The sequence below is a fragment of the Octopus bimaculoides genome, chromosome 22 (assembly GCF_046866305.1).
Source record: "Octopus bimaculoides isolate indiv1 chromosome 22, ASM4686630v1, whole genome shotgun sequence".
NCBI lineage: Eukaryota > Metazoa > Mollusca > Cephalopoda > Octopoda > Octopodidae > Octopus > Octopus bimaculoides.
Window position 1 is genome coordinate 21,712,610 of NC_142949.1, and position 19,068 is coordinate 21,731,677.

At 37.9% G+C, this 19,068-nt stretch overlaps 1 protein-coding gene across 2 annotated transcripts in view; it reads left to right on the forward strand.

Annotated features, from left to right (window-relative positions):
• The window catches only part of LOC106867306 (sorting nexin-8), an 81,444-nt gene extending 66,465 nt beyond the window's left edge, over positions 1-14,979 (forward strand). The window contains exons 11-14 of one of the 2 annotated variants that reach the window (XM_089339804.1): positions 1,500-1,610; positions 6,228-6,263; positions 8,699-8,848; positions 14,008-14,979. In XM_089339804.1, coding sequence (XP_089195930.1) covers positions 1,500-1,610; positions 6,228-6,263; positions 8,699-8,848; positions 14,008-14,133 — 423 coding nt within the window. In that variant the 3' untranslated portion in view covers positions 14,134-14,979. The remainder of the gene's footprint in view (positions 1-1,499; positions 1,611-6,227; positions 6,264-8,698; positions 8,849-14,007) is intronic. The other variant, XM_089339805.1, reaches the window with a different exon arrangement.
• Positions 14,980-19,068: the final 4,089 nt, after the last annotated feature.

The window sequence follows — 19,068 nt, forward strand, 5'->3', positions numbered from 1 at the left end:
GAATATCCAGTGAGAAATGTATGTGCCAGGTTCCTGAGCTGTCTCGAGGCTGTTGGTGGAAGCTGAGGGCAGCTACTTTGAGTAAACTGTTATTTTCCAGCCATAATCTAGTTGATATATATATATTTTTAATATTCGGTTGTCTCACATGAAATGTCACATTTGAAAAAGGAAACATTAAAATTGTTTTCTAAGTTTTAGAATATTTATTTATCAAAATATGATTCTTGTTTATTTATGATCTTCATCCAACATTCCTCTAAGGCATCTTCAAAGAACTTGTCATCTGATAAACTGTTCAAATGCTTCAATTACCTCTTCCTTATTTAAGAATGTTTTATCGCATATAGCAAACTCAAAGTGTTTAAATATGTGATAATCAGTAGGAGAGATATCAGGAGAATAAGGAGGATGTGCCAAAATTTCCTAATTCAGGCTTTGTAACTTGTGGACCATAGCTTGAGAAGTGTGACGCTGTTCATTATCATTGGGCCATCTCTATTCACTAAACTCAGTTGCTTTTTTAAAAAAATTTTTGTGCATACAATCAATTTCTTGACAATAGGATGTTGCTGTTACAGTTTTTCCTTGTTGCAAAAATGAATAAACCCCTTTGTTGACCACCATACAGTGACCATTAATTTTTTAGGGTGCAATGGTGGCTTTGGGTAGTGTTTTAGTGACTCTCCTGTGTCTAATTACTGTCTTGTCCTCCTCCTCTTATCAAAGAGTATCCATTTCTCAAAGCACATAATGAGTCAATACAAAAATGGTTCTCTTTCCAACCGAGAAATCAACATGAAACGTACTGTAAGGTGTCTGTTTCTTCGAATCTCATATTTTTTTACTTTTCCAAGCTTCTTCAAGCGTCAAGAAGCAGTTGCGGGAGATGTCTGGAGCTCTGATCCGATTTTTCGTACCATTGTTCTCGGATTTCGTTTCACCAAAGCATTCAATTCATCATGCCAGATAACTGATTTTGGTCTCCCTCTTGGTTCATTTTTAAGGCTTTCATTTCCTGAACGAAATCTATGGAACCATCTCTGAACAGTACTAATGTCAACAGAATCATTACCAAAAGCCCGCTTGATGGTTTATAGAGTTTCTGTGGCAGAATAACCCAACTTGTATTTGTACAAGAAAATCACTTGGTATTGTTCAGTTGTCAACATTGTCATAAGAGCTGTGTGTAGCAATTTTGAATAATAGTATTGTCTAATAAGAAAAAGAATTAAGAGTAAACACAAACATATACATAGAAACTCATTAAAAATCCATTTCTAGATGACATTTCATGTGACAACTTAATACTTTTATTCTTGGATGGGATGTTGTTTTCTTTCCCTTTTATGCAATTTGTTAAATTTAGCACAAATACTGTGTGTACCTTCATACAAAGGCAATACATTAGAATCATTGGAGCATTCTGTTTATAAAGAATTTGACTTGCTTTGATTTTGAAGTCTCTGACTATTGGTATTTATTGGCTTTTGTTTTAGGATTTGTGTGACCGTCATGAGAAAGGTGTACTGCATGACCACCAGAGAGCACTTCAAAAGATGGGACAATATAAAAAGAGAATGATGTCTGCAACTGTAGGTACCACTGAGGTAAACTTTTGTTATTGTGCTAATCTCAGTTAAAATTTTGCCAACAGACAACTCAGAAAGATTTTAGCAAGGTAACTGATGAAGTAGCTACAACTTCTCTTAACCAAATACTGAGAGATATCTTGAAAGGGCAGTTTTGCTACAAGTCAGAGTATTTTTGGCAAGTAGTCAGGTCTTTAAAAATACTGCATTATCAAAGATCATTGAAGTTTACACAATATATCATTGCTATTATGCAAAAGTGTTGTAAGTCCAAAACCTTGCTTTATCAGAAAATGAAAAATAGTTTCACCATTCCATAGCAAAACCATTCTACTACACTTTGACAATTTTTGATATCTAGGCATCTGAAGCAAGGATAGTTTGACCAAAAGAACCAGCTATTACAAGCAAAAATAAATATTGAAAAAAATGCATTTGGCCAAATTTGGACTTATGGCAGTTTAACATAATAGCAACAATATATATCACAAGTCATTACAAAACCTTTAAATACTAGAATGTTACCTGTCATATAATGGGTTACTTTGGAAGTATAGTTTTGCCATCATGGATAATAAGAGAAAATATACCATAATTATCATTTAAGTTTCATTAAATTTCTTGGTGTTAACTTTGAAACGAAAAATATTATTTCCTTAGAATTTTGATTTGTATTACTCCTCCCATAACTACTCTCTCCTCCTCTATCTCTACTATGATTCTTTCTCTTTCACTTTGTGTGTGTGTGTGTATAATGTTCTTTTACTCAATGTTTCTGAGTACACCATCAGAAGACTTGTACATGAGGATATCTAGTACATGTCATGTGATGCAAAGGGGTCAGTTTATGTCAGATATGACAAGAGAGAATTGTTCGATCTGTGCAAAGCACTAAGAGGCTGGAATGCTTTGGTTTTTCTCTGATGAGTAAAACTTCAATCAGGACCGAAAGGTAAACTGAACAAACAACAGATGGTTATGCAGAGATCCAAATGAGGTTCCAATGGTCATACAACACTATGTTCCCAGCAACTGCGATGGTTTTGGGACTTGTCAGCAATGATAGAGATGTTATGCCTCTTCACTGTTTTTCACAGAGCTAAAGAATCACTGCTGCTGTCTACACAAAGGTGTTGGAGAAGGTTGTGAGGCCCTGGATAGACAGAGTATGCAATGGAAGACTGTGTTTTGCAACAAGACTCTGTGCCATTTCATAAGGCTGAGATAACCGAAGCATGGATGCATGCCAATCTCCATGATCATGTTCTCTCAGACACATGACTCATCTGATACAAGTATGTCAATGCTTCTGACCCCATATTAAAGCAACCAGTGATGCTAACGGTGGATTTATTGAATAGGCGTGATAAAAGGATTCTCAAGATTACTGGTACCAGTTTGTTTTCAAATACATCTTTTTGTTGATGAGCTATGCATCTTTTTCTAAATTCATACAAATGACCTCAAAAAACTGACACCCTGTGTGTGTGTATATATCATCATCATCATCATCATCGTTTAACGTCCGTTTTCCATGCTAGCATGGGTTGGACGATTTGACTGAGGACTGGTGAAACCAGATGGCTACACCAGGCTCCCTTCCTAACGCCAACCACTCAGAGAGTGTAGTGGGTGCTTTTACGTGTCACCCGCACGAAAACGGCCACACTCGAAATGGTGTCTTTTATGTGCCACCCGCACAAGCCAGTCCAGGGGCACTGGCAACGATCTCGCTCGAAAATCCTACGGGAGCCAGTCAGGTGGTACTGGCAACGGCCACGCTCAAAATGGTGCATCTCATGTGCCACCTGCACAAGAACCAGTCCAGGGGCACTGGCAACGATCTTACTTGGCTTGCCGGGTCTTCTCACGCACAGCACATTTCCAAAGGTCTCGGTCAGTAGTCATCGCCTCGGTGAGGCCCAATGTACGAAGGTCTTGCCTCACCACCTCAGCCCAGGTCTTCCTGGGCCTACCTCTTCCACGGGTTCCCTCAACTGTTAGGGTGTGGCACTTTTTCACGCAGCTATCCTCATCCATTCTCACCACATGTCCATACCAGCGCAATCGTCTCTCTTGCACGCCACAACTGATGCTTCTAATGTTCAGCTTTTCTCTCAAGATACTTACACTCTGACGGGTATTCACATTGACATTACACATCCAACGGAGCATACTGGCTTCATTCCTTGCGAGCTTACGTATGTCCTCAGCAGTTACAGCCCATGTTTCACTGCCATGTAGCATGGCTGTTCGTACGCATGCGTCATACAGTCTGCCTTTTACTCTGAGTGAGAGTCCCTTTGTCGCCAGCAGGGGTAAGAGCTCTCTAAACTTTGCCCAGGCTATTCTTATTCTAGCAGCTACACTTTCAGCGCACCCACCCCCACTACTAACTTGGTCGCCCAGATAGCGGAAGCTATCGACTACCTCTAGTTTTTCACCCTGGAATGAGATAGAAGTTGTTTCCTGTTTGTTTACAGTCTTTATTGCACCTGAACATCTGCCACAAACAAAAACTAACCTGCCTTTGATGTTGCTGCACCTCTTATGTGTCCATAGCTTGCACCGGGTACATCTTATAGAGTTACTACCTACTCCTTTTCTACATACTGAGCAGGGCCATCTACCTGAAGGGGTTTGTGTTTTATCTACCTTCCTACTTATTAGGATTTTGGTTTTAGCTAGGTTGACTCTAAGGCCCTTCAATTCTAGACCTTGCTTCCACACCTGAAACTTCTCCTCTAGTTCTGATAGTGACTCCGCAATTAGGGCAAGGTCATCAGCATAGAGGAGCTCCCAGGGGCAACCTGTCTTGAACTCCTCTGTGATTGCCTGGAGGACTATGATAAATAAGAGGGGGCTGAGGACGGAACCTTGGTGGACCCCTACCTCTACCCGGAATTCATTGCTGTACTCATTTCCAACCCTCACCTTACTGGCAACATCTCTGTACATGGCTCGCACAGCTCTCACTTTTATATATATATATATACACATATATTCTTCGTTTCTACTTGGAGAGTTTAAATGTAGTTATAAAAATATGTCCTTCTGTTTAAATGTAATTTCAGTAAATTTCTGTATCTTTGTGCAGTTGAGGATTGCTCTGCATTTTACATTTGATGTAATGTTCACATTGCTTAATTAAATGGAGTCACATGAAATGATCGTATTGCATTAACTTTGGATATCCTTGTTGCTTATTTTGATTATATATACATATATATGGAATGTGCTATATATATATATATATATATATATATATATAATATATTATTATTGAAACCGGTACCTGTTTAATAATGTTCCTTTTCAGTGATTTTAAATGTCTTGCCCGCTTACGTTTTGGTATCACGCTATATTTCATATTGAGAACAATTTAGGTCTTTTTAGACACAAGATGTGATCTATTTCTAGCACATTAAATGTCCACGTTAGTGGTCAACCTCATATATAAATATATATATATATATATGTGTGTGTGCGAGTGGAATGTATAATATATAATTATATGGAATGTGTAATATATATATATATATATATATATATATATATATATGAATACACATATATTCTTCGTTTCTACTTGGAGAGTTTAAATGTAGTTATAAAAATATGTCCTTCAGTTTAAATGTAATTTCAGTAAATTTCTATATCTTTGTGCAGTTGAGGATTGCTCTGCATTTTACATTTGATGTAATGTTCACATTGCTTAAATAAATGGAGTCGCAAGAAACGATCGTACTGCATTAACTTTGGATATCCTTGTTGCTTATTTTGATTATATATACATATATATGGAATGTGCTATATATATATATATATATATATATATATATGGAATGTGTAATATGTATATTCTATTATTTATTTCAGTCGTTTGACTGTGGTTGCGGCCATGCTGCAGCACCACATTTAGTCTAGTTTTATCATGTTTTATCTTCTAATGTAAATTATGAGCCATTGAAGGTATCTTTTATGTGAACATTTGACCTGCTAGAAATATCACCTAAATCGCCTTCAAATCATGCTAGTGTCTTTTAAAATGAAGGCCACATTAAACTATGTGATTTTAGACTGAATGGTCATAGCTGGAACATGAAGTTCTGATCTAACTTGGAACTAAATTAATACTGCTATAACATAAATTGTATTATTATTGTTGTTATTTCGTGATAGTCATTCCCACCCCCACAAAAAAAATAAACACATGCATTATATATTCGTTCTTCACTCGTTTATTTCATCACACATGTCCTTGTGTGTGCTCCTGCAGAATAGACTAAATGGAGCAGGAGCACACATGAGGATGGAAAGTGTTGCGGAAGAGGTTACAGATGTGTGACAGATTTCCAGACAGTAGACATGAGTTGAAATAAGAACAGTAATAAACAAGTGAAGAAAGAATATATAGTGTGTGTGTGTGTGTATATTTGGAAAGAAAAAAAAATTACTATCCCAAAATACAATATCTGTTTCAGCACACAGTTTCACATCAGGAATCTTGCAACACAAATTTGTAAACATAAATAGTATTACTTATAGCTAATTCCCCAGAGAATGTATTTCTAAAAGTACAATATTCCATCAACATAAATGGTCACAATCAATTTGTTTTGTTTTCTTCAACAGAGTCCTGTCGAGCAGTTAGAACAAAAGATATTACAAGTAAGTTCAACTCGTATATATGTGCATTTAAGTACACACACATATATATATATTTTCTTCTTTTTTTTTAATATATATCACATATATAGCATAGTTTTGGAATAGTGTTTATACAATCAATATTTGTATGAAAAAAAACAATTGAAACTGGCATTTTGTTTCATTTATCCACAATTCTCAATTCCTTTTCTCTCAGTATTCCACAAATCTATTTTTTACTTCAGTATTCTGCAAGTCCAACAATTCTCTGTCTCAGATTTCCAGTATGCCATTGTTGTACATATTAGAATTAGAACTGGCCATATCAATAGCGTACCTGCAGGCGACACATGAAATCTTTCGAGTGAGATCGTTGCCAGTGCCCTTGGACTGGCTCTTGTGCGGTTGACACAAGAAATTTTTTGAGCGAGACCGTTGCCAGTGCCACTGGACTGGCTCCTGTGCGGGGCTGTTGTAGGTTTTTCGAGCAAGATCGTTGCTGGTTCCCCTGGACTGGCTCATGTGCAGGCGACACATGAAATCTTTCGAGTGAGATCGTTGCCAGTGCCCCTGGACTGGCTCTTGTGCGGGTGACACAAGAAATTTTTCGAGCGAGACCGTTTTTCGAGCGAGATGAGCGTGGCCGTTGCCAGTACCACCTGACTGGCCTTCGTGCGGGTGACACGTAAAAGCACCCACTACACTCTCTGAGTGGTTGGCGTTAGGAAGGGCATCCAGCTGTAGAAACTCTGCCAAATCAGATTGGAGCCTGGTGTAGCCATCTGGTTTCACCAGTCCTCAGTCAATTCGTCCAACCCATGCTAGCATGGAAAGCGGACGTTAAACGACGACGACGACGACCTAGTGAACGACCAACATTTGACATCCTTTCAAAACCAGTACATTCTCAGGCTCCACCGATGCATAGTTCACTGATGTCGGCAATGAAAGTGGGTGATAGAGTGCTGTTTCATTTAAGTGCTGGTTTTTATTGTCTTTGTAAAATCTTCCCATGTTTCTGATGAAGGCAGCAGTGAAAAGATTCCATACTAAGTAGTTGAATCATTAGAATAAATCAATATACAAGATCTGATCAATAAGTATCTAGACTTGACTATGACAGAGAAAGTTGTCATGGCAATACTTGCTCAGAGGCCTATGCAAAGCTGCAGAAAGTGTATGAGCCGCACACAAGTGTAGGAGTGTTACAGGCGTTTCCAAGATGGTTGAAAAAATGTCGATAGTGACAAACATTCTGGGAGACCCACAACCAGCAAAACTAAGAAAAACATCACAGATGTTAAATCACCATCCGTGAGTTATCAGAGGATGTGCAGATTAGTTACGGCTCAGTTCAATCCATTATCACTGAAGATTTGAGTATGAGATGCATGTCTGTCAAGTTTGAACCAAAACTGCTATCAGCTGACCAAGAAGACACTTGGGTTTCATTTGCACAAGATCTTGATTGTGTCAAGAACGATGAAAACTTTTTAAAAACTTTGTATAGGCCTTTGAGCAGGTGTCACCAAGCTTTTGGCAAAATTTGATGCAGATTCTCTGCTCATCTTTTATGGTCAATGTGACAATCACACACTACACATATTCCTTCCAAGCACTGCTGTAAACAACAGAAGTGAGCTAGAACATTAAAACCTAGTGCATGTACACAGCAGAGTTCTGGGTCAATCTATGCCAAGCAGCTTCATTCTGCGTGCTTTAGCTACTTTATTATGGCAACAGTCCGGATACTTATTGATCAGACCACGTAATGGAATTGTCTGATTTCTGAGGTGGACAGGATAAGAATTAAAAGGGAAAAACTTCTACCGGTTGGGTTTTTCCTATCAGTGTTCCCATTATTAGTTTAGCCAGCAAAGGTTCCCTGAAAGCTAGTTGAATAACCATGTTTAACTGTTATTTAAAATATTAACTAAATTTCCCGCCTCTTAAAAAGAGGAAGGAAGTTTAATGAAATATTGGATTATATTGAACCTCCCTGGTAAATTCCACTCTAGCTGTCTGGAAAAAGAGATGTAGGGAAATTGTCACGCACAAGTTAGCTACAGAAAAGTGTGGAGGAGGTGCCTGAGGACTCTACCCCCACTACCCTCCCAGGAATAGTGGGTGGGTGGATCTGTCACTCAGGGCTTACTGTCTATTTTAACCCAGCCAGTACAGATGCCACAAGGTAGCTTACCCACAGCGCTGGAATGGTATTTTTTTTATATGGATCCGCTGACCTGGCCAAAAATAAAATAAGACAAAACACAAAGCATTCTATCCAACACTCTTAGGACTGCAAATTCACTGCCTTAGCTAGATATACTACTATGCCTATAAGAAATTAAAGGATCATGGCTGGAATGTTTTTAATCATGGCTAATCTGGAGCTAACCAAAATCAGTCATCATAATTAGTCCTTTTATATAATGTCTGTCTCATTCTTATTCCAGCAAGAAAGTCAAATAGCCAACATGGAAAACCGTAATTACTATTCCCTCCACTGTCTCCAAATGGAGACCCAGCTGGTCCATGCCTACCTTGACATACTAATTGAGATTGTCACCTCTTTAGTTGATGTCCAGAGTGAAGCTCACACTGAGGTTAGTTGCATTAATTTTATTTTTTGTAAATTGACTCACTAAAGGTTAATTCAAATTTAGATTTTAAATTAATACAATTTTTAAATTGCATTAATTTGGAAACAATATCGATGGCAGTCTGTCTAAAAAAATGTAAAATAAAAATTAAATACTCTTCTGTTTAGTAAAATAGTAAAAGTGGAAACGTATGTTATAGTGAATGCTGGCATGAATCTGTGACAAGGTAAAAATTACAGGATGTTAAGATGACAGTATTCAAAAGATATTGACATAATATTCTCAGATAAAGCTGGTTGGTAGCTTATCATTTCTCTGGAAGAGTAGGCTTCATTAAATTATGGAAATTTTGTCAGTCCGGAGGTAAGCAAACTACAGTCTTCTCATGTTGTTTCTGGACTAACATCTGTGAATACACCAAACTATAACCATCTTAAAAAAGTAATGTTCATAGCCACTTCAATGTAGCTATCCGTTCAATAGGACTTTACTGTGATTTTTTTAAACCCCAAGAGGACATCTCCTCTAGCTGGTTAACGATGCACAGCTGCATCCGAGATATTGCGAGCAGGGGAGCACACTCCTACAACCTTCTAGTGACAGGACTAACAGCCCAGCCTGGTTCCGGGCTATTTCTGCCTCTCTCCAGCACTGGGCACCTCTGCCTGAGATGGCAGTAGCTTGACTCTGCTCGCAATATATATAATTTCTAGCGACATACAGTCACTGATTTTGCAACAAGCAAAAATGCTAGTTCTAAAATCTCTCTAAGAGATCAATGCAGTAGTTGTACTAACAGGTAATGTTTTGTAGCCACTTCAACATGACTCCTCCATTCGAACAGACTTTACTGCGATTTTTTAACCCAAAGAGGACATCTCCTTAAGAACTTCTAATCTAAAAAGAAAAAACATTTTCCTGCATATCTCTTTTACTCTTTTACTTGTTTCAGTCATTTGACTGCGGCCATGCTGGAGCACTGCCTTTAGTCGAGCAAATCGACCCCAGGACTTATTCTTTGTAAGCCTAGTACTTATTCTATCGGTCTCTTTTTGCCGAACTGCTAAGTGACGGGGACATAAACACACCAGCGTCGGTTGTCAAGCAATGCTAGGAGGACAAACACAGACACACAAACACACACACACACACACATATATATATATGACAGGCTTCTTTCAGTTTCCGTCTGCCAAATCCACTCACAAGGCTTTGGTCGGCACGAGGCTATAGTAGAAGACACTTGCCCAAGGTGCCACACAGTGGGACTGAACCCGGAACCATGTGGTTCGTAAGCAAGCTACTTACCACACAGCCACTCCTGCGTATGTTGTTACTTCATCTACAAAAAACAAGGTATCACCATTATTTGATGCCCACATTTCCATGCTTGCATGGACCAGGCAGTTTTCCACAGATGGCTGCAAACAAACATCATTGCTTGTATGATAGATACATGATCTTAATTATACGATAGGTGCAGGCATGGCTGTGTGGTAAACTTGCTTCCCAATTACATGGTTCTGAGTTCAGTCCCACTGCATGGCACCTTGGCAAGTGTCTTCTACTATAATCTCTGGCAACCAAAGCCTTGTGAATGGATTTGGTAGACGGAAACTAAAAGAAGTTTGTCATATATGTGTGTGTGTGTGTCTTTGTTTGTCCCCCACCATCACTTGACAACCAATATTGGTGTATTTATGTCCTCATAACTTAGTGGTTTGGCAAAAAAGTTTGATGGGATAAGTACCAGGCTTAAAAAGTAAGTACTGAGGTCAATACATTTCAAGGCAGTGCCCCAGCATGGGCATAAACTAAAACATGTAAAAGATAAAAGATACTTGTATTTAACTTGAAAAACCTTCTTTCTTTTTCCTTGTATGACTGTGTGGTAAGAAGCTTGCTTCCCACCCACATGATTTCGGGTTCAGTCATGTTGCATGGTACCTTGGGCAAATGTGTCTTCTTCTACAGCCTTCAGCCAACCAAAGCCTTTTGGAAGACTGAAATTGAAAGAATCCCATTTTAAGTGTTTGTGTCCCCCCCTCTCCCCCATCAGTGCTTGGCTACCATTGTTGGTGTGTTTACATCCTTGTAACTTAGTGGTTCAGCAAGAGACCAGGCTTTAAAAAAAAAAAGCACTGGGTTGATTCATTTGACTAAAAATTCTTCTAGACAGATGCCACAGCATGGCCACATTCTAATGATTGAAATGAGTAAAAGATGAAAGATAAATAGCATTTGAGAACCTGTGGAAGGGGTAGACTCAGGAAGACATGGGACAAGGTGGTGAAATATGATCTTTGGTTGTTGACTCACACAGAGACAATGGCAAGTGACTGAGACTTCTGGCAATTTGCAAGCAAAATAAAATTGTGGTTGTGGCCAGTGCAGGTGACATGTACAAGAAAACCAGGACACTCTGTAGAGTGGTTGACATTAGGAAGGGCATGCAGCTATAGAAAGCAAGCCAAAACAGACTGGAGCCTGGTGCAGCTCTCTGGTTTACCAACCCCAGTCAAACTGTCTAACCTATGCCAGCATGGAAAACAGGAGTTGGATGAGGATGAAGATGTTATCTCCCTCGTAAATTTATATGAGAAATACAAGGTCAGCCACTTCATTTACCAGATTGGTCAATCTAAAACCATAGCTGAATTATTAACTATTAATCACTTAAACTTGGAGTGGCAGACATAGTTGTGAAGATAATCCCAAGGCAAGCTGAGGTTACAAATCAACTTTGTCATTATTTAAGTTTATCAAATTCACATTACATCTCCAGAGCTACCAAGAAAGGCATGAACTCCACACACTCATTTGTGCATTTATAAGAATAAATATTTATAGTTGAAAGTATTTTGCCGCTCATTCTTTTACTTGTTATAGTCATATAACTGTGGCCATGCTGGAGCACCGCCTGAAAGAGTTTGTTGAAGAAATTGACCCCAGGACTTATTCTTTGCAAGCCTAGTACTTATTCTATTGGTCTCTTTTGCTGAACTGCTAAGTTACAGGGACATAAACACACCGGCATCGGTTGTCAAGCAATGGCTGGGGGACAAATATATACATATATGTTTGTGTGTGTGTATATATATATAAATGGGCTGATCAATAAATATCCCGACTGTTGCCATAGTAAAGAAAATAAAGCATGCAGAGTAAAGCCACTTGGCACAGATTGACTTTGAACTCTGCTGTGCATGTGCATTGAGTTTTAACCTGCTCAAAGGCCTACACAGTTTTCATTGTTCTCGACACAATCAAGATCTTGTGCAACTGAAACCCAAGTGTTTTTTTGGTCAGCTGAAAGCAGTTTTGGCACAAACTTGGCAGACACACGTCTCATACCCAAATCTTCAACGATAATGGACTGAACTGAACCATAACTAATCTGCACATCCTCACAGATGGCGATTCGATGATTTCCCCTCACAGCTACATGCACATCTGCGATGTTTTTCTTAGTTCTGCTGGTTGTGGGTCTCCCAGAACATTCGTCAATATGGACATTTTATTGGCCATATTGAAAATGTCTGAACCACTCATACACTCCTCCCCATACACTTTCTGCAACTTTGTGTAGGCCTCTGAGCAGGTATCACCATGACAACGTTCTCTGTCATAGTCAATACAACGATCACACCTTCATACCAAGCACTACTGTAAACAGTGGAAGTGAGCTAGAACGTTAAAACTTAGTGCACATGCACAGCAGAGTTCAAGGTCAATCTGTACCAAGCAGCTTCACTCTGTGTGCTTTAGTTTCATTACTATGGCAACAGTCCGGATACTTATTGATCAGGCTACGTATATATATATATATATATATATATATATACTAGCAGAAATACCCGGCTTTGCCCGGGTTAAAGAGAATAAGGAAATCTAAAAATGCCGTCTAGACTACGCAACCCTCAACTGTTAGTAGCTACGATACCATATTTCTACATTAATAACTCTCCAATCCATGCCAGCATGGAACATAGACATTAAGTGGAATGCCAGTCTCTCATCTAGGAGGGCCTTGAAATCAATGTTACCAACTGGGGACTATGTGTGTCGCAGTGATAATAAAAAGACCCAAAGGAGGTCTGCAACGAAATAATTTTACTCAACACTTTGCAAGTGAATCAGTGGAGGCAAAGATGCGTCTCATTTACTTGACAATTTATGCAACACATTGCAGAAATCACAGTGTAAGTATATCTGAAAGGGTAGTCTTACACTGTTGTACCGTTGAATTACAAATAATGCTCATCTGTTATGTTCGGGTTAAAATTTCATCAACATCAAAAATATATGAATTTTCATGGGAGTTATGGCCGTTATACATAGAATATAATTTCCAAATTTCATAAAGATCCGTTCAGTACTTTTGACGTAGTTTTGGATAAGAAAACAAATGACTAATGTGTGTGTTTGTGTGTGATGGGTGTATATATGTATAGATATCTGTATGCATGTATATATGTGTACATATTACATGTACATCTATATATATATACATCTACACATATGTATACATATACATGTATGCATATAGATCTATATCTATATATATCTATGCATATACGTGTACATATACATGTATATGTATACATATACATCTCTTTCTCTCTCTCTCTCTGAAAGTATCTGTCATTACAGTATCGAAATGTGATTGTTTCAGTTAGTAGAATAGTTTCATTTTTAAAGTGAAAGTATTTGACATGAGTGTTTTTGTTTCCCTTTTGACACGTAATACTTAAATAGTGGAGGAGATATTATGTTGCCGTGGGCTCGAACTCTGCAAGAAGTTAAAATTTTTTTTTGACTAAAACACAACTGGAACCCTAAGTAAGGCATGCGTAAAATTTGAATGAAATTGGTTGCGTAGTTCTCGAGTTTTAGGGATTCACACACACACACATTCTCATTTTTATATATATAGATGACAGGCTCCTTTTTAGTGTCCGTCTACCAAATCCACTAACAAAGCTTTGGTGAGCCTGAGGCTATAGTAGAAGACACTTGCCCATGGTTCCAGACAGTAGGACTGAACCCAGAACCATGTGGTTGAGAAGTTTTTTCATTTTTCTTTTTGATTTGATGTAATTTTGAATGTAATGTTTCTATACTTTTCTGTTGCACTGATATTTTAATTTATATCATTTCAGCTCTCTAAAGTATGGTGTGGACTTCGCCCACTACTAGAAAGTTCATTCAAGGACTTCTCCTTACCAAATTCTCCTCGAAGTACTTCTCCTATCGGATCACCCATCATTAATCACACCAGTGGGTGAAAGACAGAATTTCTTCTGGTACCTTCCTTCCACCCCTGTCTACCCCTCGTTATGCACAGTTGCAGACATATCCAATCATTCTACTGTAGGAATATTTTTGAAGATGGCGATTATCAGGCAATGTTAGCAATTCTTCAGTTCTGTACAATTTGCAGCCTAAAGAGTTCGACTGGAATGTTGAGCAATCAGGTGTGAAAATTCTCCCCACTCCAACTTGTCATCATGACTTTTAAAACTATTTAAATCAGACGAGGCATACAATAATAATAGTTTACACCAGAGAAAGGGTTAGTTTGTTTGTTTTATTTGCCCCACCCTTGTGATGCGAACAGTTTTTCCAAATATGAAACATAAAATTTCATAAGTCTTTATACTTTTGCAGAGTTTATTATTCTAGGGTTTTGAAATGGATGAGAGAAAAAACTGGGGTTGAAAAAAAAAAAATTGTTTTCCAAATCAAAATATTGTTACTTTGTTGATTATTTTATTTTTTATGAAAAGAAAATATACAAAATAATCTAATGAAAGAAAAAGAGCTTAATTTTTTTTAATTTTAAATTTATAAAAAGCTTTCAGAAATGAAGATTGTTTTTATTTAATAATTGGTGTGTTTTATTTAGATTGTCACTAAATCTTATCAAAATCAAAAAATTTTAATTACTCTGTAAATAAAAACTGCTGAAAAGAATAAAACTCCTTTCTCTCTCTATAATTACCCAAGAAAAAAAAAGTATTAAAATTAAACTATATTTTAGGACCCCATTCCTTAACCCTGTTGTTTTCACTTCAAGTTCGATGCAAAGCATACAAAAATTTGTTATTTTTCTATTAAAGACTTGATAATTAGTTTGCATTTGTGACTTTTCTTTTCTCTTGGTAATTTATGATCCTGTGAAAAGGAATTCTATTATTAAACAGGAAACAAGATGGTGAGCTGGCAGAATTGTGAGAGCATTTCTCAAAGCTCTTTGCATTCTATATTTAAATCTCACTCGAGGCCAATAATATACCAGTACGTTAACTCCTTCCCTTCAAAATTGCTAGTTTTGTGCTGAAATTGAACTATTTTCACTTAGCAATCAATCCTAATCAAAGTCATCAGATATCTTATGATTAAGTAATACATTGAGTGAGACACAAGCAAGCCATCATCATCTCCATCTGGCATGGCTTGGAAGGCTTAACAGGTGCTGGTGAGCCAGAGAACTACATCAGGCTCCCATGCCTGCTTTGGCCTGGTTTCTCTGGCTGATTGCCCTTCCTAACTCCATCCAGAGTGTACAGGGTATTTTTTACATGGCACCAGCAATGTCACCAAGTAACTTGCAAGACAAGTCGAAGGGAGAGTATTTGAGAAAGATGCCTTTGTACCAGGTGCATATGATAGACAAAAACAGGTGTCTTTGCTGCAGAAACATGACTACTCCAATCAGAAAAAAAAGAGAGGAGATGGCAATGATGCATTGGGGCATACCCTCAAGTTACAGGGAGCTGAATATGTTAGTGGCACAGAGGATTGAATAGGATAAGTGTACAGGTAAACTTGTTAGAATGCAGTGAATGAACAAGAGTGGCAGGAGGGGAATGTTAGGAAGAGAAGTTTTAGGAGAGAGATTTGTCAAGGATAGATTGTGTGCAAAGGCATAGATACGACATGCCTTTAGGACCTCGTGTGTACTTACATGGATAGGTCTTCTCAAGCACAGCAAATTGCCAATCATCTCGGTTCTTTGTCATCTCTGTGAGGCTTAGCATCCAAAGGTAATTTTTTACCACTCATTCCAGGTCTTCCTCTTCCACAGGTTCCCCCCACATTTAGTGATTAGCACTTCTTTATTCACCTGCCCCCAGCCTCCATCGACATCATATAACCATATCAGTGCAGTGTTTGCTCTTGCACACTATATCTAGCACCTCTTCTGCCCAATTTTTCTCTCAGTACATTTACACTTTATTGTACACTGACAATGCACATCCAGCAAGGCATACTAGTTTTATTTCTTTCAAGCCTTTGCATGCCCTCTGCATTCACAGCCCATTGTGGTTTGTACACAAGCATCATACAATCTACCTTTCACTCTGAGTGACAGAATTTTCTCCATCCTATTCTAGCAACTCTGCTTTCAGAACTTCCTCTGCTGCTAATAAAGACACTCATTACTGATCAATGAATTGCCATATTTCCAAAATCCTCAGGACTGGAAAAGAGGGAGAGTTGTATTTAGATCTGTTGACGTGGGTTACTCTTTAAAACAGTAACAGCCAGCTGGAGAACATCTTTTTGGTCACATCATTATTTAATATCTGTTACCCATGCTGGCATGGGTTGGACAGTGCTTCAGATTTTAAACCCTATTCAATGTATATTCATGCCACTTAATAAGAATATGACCGTCATTTGTTTCTAACAACTACACAATAAGCAACAAGGGGTAATCCCAATTGGTCATCCAACTAAGATGACTGAGTAGCAGGAAACAATTATCCTGTTCTTACAGAAGATACATTACCACAATCATCTATGCCTAATCTATTTTGATCTGAAGATGGTGAATTTTATCCTGGGTCAGCAAAGCAGATACACCAAGTATTCCTTAAAAATTAGCACTGGGTGACAAGAAAAAACATTGTCACAGAAAAGAATGTAATTTCAGAACCCTTGGTTGAAAGAGATAAGCTCATTTTACACTACTACACATCAAACTAAGTATAAGGAAACAGTTTATGAAGACTTTGAAGAAATTTGACTACATTATAGAGAACATTTCCAGTGCTGAACATGAAGATGCAGAAGGAAGCCATTTCCAAGATTCCATGAACAATGGTCTTTGTTCACTGCAAGAAATTTTCTTCAGCCCTACAAAAGTAGACAACTACTCAGAACTATTGGAGAACATGCTCTCTTCTTTCTGTCAACTTGGCTGTGATATAAGCATCAAAATGCATAACAACACAGCCACTTAGGTCGTTTCCCCAGACAACCTTGGTGACCTAAACAATGAACAGAGGGAAGAAAGATACTTGGGACTCTGGGATAGCCATATGATGGTGGATTATCTAGGGGAAGCTCCCACAGGGAGTTTCTGAAACACTACTTTCCTGAGACGTCTGAACAAATGAATATTGTATCAATGATATCTTTGTTTGCTTCTCTATTATCGGATTCTATGAATGTAATCTAATCATAAAGATATTCTCCTTGTATGAAGCCCTTTTTTTTCTTTTTATAGTCAACAATAAGGACTTGCAGTCATCAATCTTTGTGCCTGGTCGGCCTAGCCATTAGGGTTTTCATATGGGCAGAGTCAATAGAGAAAAACTAATGACTTATTTAGAATCAGTGACCAAAATTTACCTACACTCAATTCTGTTCTCCAGTCTTAATAAAACTAAAGAGAAACTTCACTTAACTTGGGTATTTTTTACTTTACACCAGCTTAGAAGACAAGTATGAAAATTTTTTGACCTTACAGAAACAGGAATGGCTGTGTGGTAAGATGTTGGCTTCCCAACCACATGGTTTCAGGTTCAGTCCCTCTACATGGCACCTTAGGTTGGTGTCTTCTACTCTAGCTACAGGTTGACCAAAGCCTTGCGAGTGGATTTGGTATATGGAAACTGAAAGAAACCAGTCATAGACATATGTGTGTGTGTTTGTTTGTCTGTCTCCTCCCACCACTACCACTTGACAACTAGTGTTGGTGTATTTACATCTCCGTAACTTATCAGTTCAGGAAAAAGAGACCAATAGAATAAGTGTCAGACTTTATAAAAAAATAAATACTGGGATCGATTTGTCCAACTAAAATTCTTCAAGGCAGCGCCCCAGCATGACTGCAGTCCAAAACAAGTAAAAGATAAATTATTCAGAGAGAGAGAGAGAGAGAGAAGAAACTTCTCTTTTAAAACTGGATTTTTTTTTTTTTTTTTTCACATTCTTAATGAACTAATACAAAGTTCATGTGAAAATTTTTACTCCAGGCCCTATTCACAAACAATAGGGAGCAATGCAAAAACACTGAAAATATAGGAACAAAGCAATCAATCACTTATCTTAATTTTCATAGAGACTGATCAAAGAGTATATACAAAGAGAAAAGTCAATAAATCTCTTACATTATTCATTTATTTATTTATTTTAGTCTTTGCCATACAGCTATGCTGGGATACTGACCTTGAAGTGTTTAGTCAAACTTGACCCTACTACTTATTTTAAGTGCAGTCATTATTCTATCGCTCTTTTGCCGAAAAGCCAAGTTACTGTGACTTATACAAAATCTACACCTGTTGTCAAGCGGTGGTGGTGGTGGGACAATCCCAAACTCAAAGACACAGATATGCCTGTATGTTCATGGCATTTTCTATTTGCTATGTTTGCATGGGTCAAATGAAATTGTGTTTGAGGCAGGATGTTCTATGGACAGATGCCATTCTTGATGCCAACCCCAGCCTTTTCCAAACATATAACACTATGCATAGTGAAACTTTTGTTTATAATCAGTGCACACCAGGAAGATTATACCTTCATTCATATACAGAAACAACAAAATTCAGTCTCTAATTTTACCAGTGAACAGTAAATACAACAAACATACACACAAGACAAAAATATTAGGGGTTATAAAACCTCTATAGCACACATAGAAGACAAAATATAGGAGAGTGAGTACACACAAGTATCGAATTTGACTAACTGAAAAGAAAAAAAAAACAATGGTGCACAAACAATACATTATATTGATCAACTATGTTGGTCTTTCTTGGGCACCCCGCAACCTTTCAAAAGTACATCCAAAAACACACTACACATCCCAGGTTGTACACAGACCACCAAAATACTAAAAAAAAAAAAAAAAAGGAAGACCTTTGCTATATGTACCACTTTAATAAAAGAAAAAATACCTTTGAAAGATCAAGGTGCACGCGTGCACACAC